The 2,690-nt window shown below is 36.9% G+C and overlaps 1 protein-coding gene across 1 annotated transcript; it reads left to right on the top strand.

Annotated features, from left to right (window-relative positions):
* Window positions 1-237: 237 nt before the first annotated feature.
* Window positions 238-1,123, top strand: PCYB_141500 (hypothetical protein; the record flags this gene model as incomplete). Its single annotated transcript, XM_004224621.1, has 1 exon — window positions 238-1,123. A coding segment is annotated over one exon (886 nt), but the record flags the coding sequence as incomplete, so codon positions are not given.
* Between the last annotated feature and the right edge of the window lie 1,567 nt (window positions 1,124-2,690).

Here is a 2,690-nt window from a genome sequence, read left to right on the forward strand (position 1 = left end):
TTTTTTTTTTTTGCGTTCTCTCATTTTGCACGCTCCAATTTTGTGCATCCCTGTTTTCCCCGCCCCCAGTGGGCGCTTTTCCAAATTTCCCCCTTCTCAATCGTGCACAGAACAAACGCCCAGTTAGTATACATTCATTGGCTTCGTGGTACAAGGGCAGTAGCGCCATACTACTTTCCGTAAAGACCAAAACTAGGCCCCCAGGAACAGCGTAAAACATCGTAAGCCTCAACCACCATGTATGAATGCATAGATTTTGAAGCTTTGAAAGAGGAAGTCAGAAGGGAAAGGCTCCAGGGGAAAGAGACCAATAAGGTTGATGCGGGTGCAGGGAAGGAGCTCGACTGGGCGATGTGCGACTTGATGAAGGGGCAGATGAGTAACTTCACGGGTGGGCTGCAGAGCGACCTGAAGGGCGACATGAAGGATGAGCTGAGGAAGGCCCCGCAGAACTGCTTAGCCAAGGATCCCCGAAGTAGCCCAAAGGAGGACATCGAAATTATGCGCGCGAAGATGGTCATCAAAACGATAAACCCGACTCACCTGTACAACTACTTCCAGCTGCAACTAGACCAAGGAAACAACAAGAGCATTTTTCTCGTTGACCTTCAGATGGAAAGGGAATTCCAAATGCACCAAATAAAAAGTGCTGTACATATAAGAAACGAACCCGAAATCAACAAAATGAAGAAGGAAATCGAGTTGAAAAAAAACGCAAAGGTAGTATTTTATCATACGAATGAAAAGGTTCAAAGGGAGCCCCATTATGCCCGTCTGCTGTATAGCCACTTCGCCAATGTGAAAGCCAACTTTTATTTCCTAAAGGGAGGATATAAAAATTTTGAAAAGGAATACTTCTTTTTATGTATAGTGAAAAATAGACTTAACAGAAGCGTATCGGCCTTCATCAATTACCAAGCGTGTATTAACTACCCCATAAAATTCAGCAGCAACCTTTTCGTGGGAACTCTCATCCATATTATCAATCCGTTCATAAATAACCATTTGAAGATAAAATATGTTTACGATTTTACGGACTCTGGATATGAAATGAAAAATGTAGAAGAAATAAAATACTCGAGATATAATGTGATAGACAGAATTGTAGAAAATTCAATTACACGTAAAGGTCAATGTGTAAAGTATGAAAACTTTTTGGACGTCCGAATGATGTACGACATTATACAGAACATTCTGCAAAATGTTGATCTGCACGAAAATAGCTGCACGCTGGAATCCAAGGTTCTAAATGGAAATAAAGATATACAAAAGGGAACACACGATATGGAGAAGTTAAGCGCTAGTGAAGATAGAAGACCATCACAGGAAAATGCAATGCTGAATATTTCCAACGAAGAAAGCATGCAGAACGGAAATGTACTAATCATGTGCAATCAGGGTATGACAAATGAGAGGAGGGAAAAGGTCAACAGCATAAGCTTAATAATCGCCATGTGCTATATTATGTACACGAAAAAGTATGACCCCAATTTAACCATTGCGTATGTACTTAGGATAAACAATAATTTAAGCATAAGTGCTCAGACGCTGAATTTTCTACACAAGTTTCACGGCAGCTTGAAGAGATGTGACTACAACTTGGACGTGTATTATTCCCATGAGAGGAAAAGAAAAATGGAGAAAAAAATGTAACCACTAGTAACCAGACGAACGTTACTTCGAATGAAAGCTGCAAAACTGAACAAGCCCAACAGGAGACGTAATTAGTTAAATATAGCAACCTAAGGGGAATAATACAAAGTCCTGAATTAGTCGAATTTATCAAAAGCTACAAATTTGAAAATCACTACATTACGATGAACAGCGCGAATGAATACATTCTTCCCATAAATAGATTATACCTGTTTGGAAATGTGCACCTAATGAATGCAATAATTAACGAACTAAAACACACTTTTTATGAAATCGCTCTAAATCCCTTGCTTTTCAAATGCACAACAACAATATTGATGTTGATGTTGATTCTGAAAATAATGAAGTCAATTTGTACGAAATTTATAATGTACTATATATAGCTGCCAATTTTTTGGATGATAACAGGATACAAAATCTGTGTAAAATGCCATACTTTTTTTTATTCACCATTAATTTATGCAAATCTTTGTCTCTTTACGAAAACAATGAATAACTCCATTTCAGTGAAGGTATCAGGAAGAGCCTATAGTACACCCAGTAGTTGACTACGAAATGCTGAAATATAATTTGTTAAACATAATATGCATTAATATCGAGGAATGCATGAATTATATTATGCGTTGTAATCTCAAAAAGGGTTTGCCATATAAAGCGATAGATGAATACAAAATGTCCGTAAATATTCATGCAAATTACCTACATGAAAGAAATATCGATCAAGACTGTTACTTAATATTCCTCTCACTAAGGTACCTTTTGATTTCCTTTCTTTACTACTACACGTATCCCACTTTTACAAGCGCAAAAAATCCATACGACGAAAAAGTTACACATTTACTAGTCAGAATTGATCCTTTTTATGCATATTACTATTCCGTTTTTAATATAAAATATTAATGTATTCCAAAAATAATGATTACAAGTCACAAATATGTTCCTATGATAAATTGCCATTGCACTTTACAGATATATTAAGACCCTTTTTAATAATAAACAACCACGTGTGGTGAAATGGAAAATCACCTTGTGTATTT

This window comes from Plasmodium cynomolgi, chromosome 14 (genome assembly GCF_000321355.1).
Source record: "Plasmodium cynomolgi strain B DNA, chromosome 14, whole genome shotgun sequence".
NCBI classification, from domain to species: Eukaryota; Apicomplexa; class Aconoidasida; order Haemosporida; family Plasmodiidae; genus Plasmodium; species Plasmodium cynomolgi.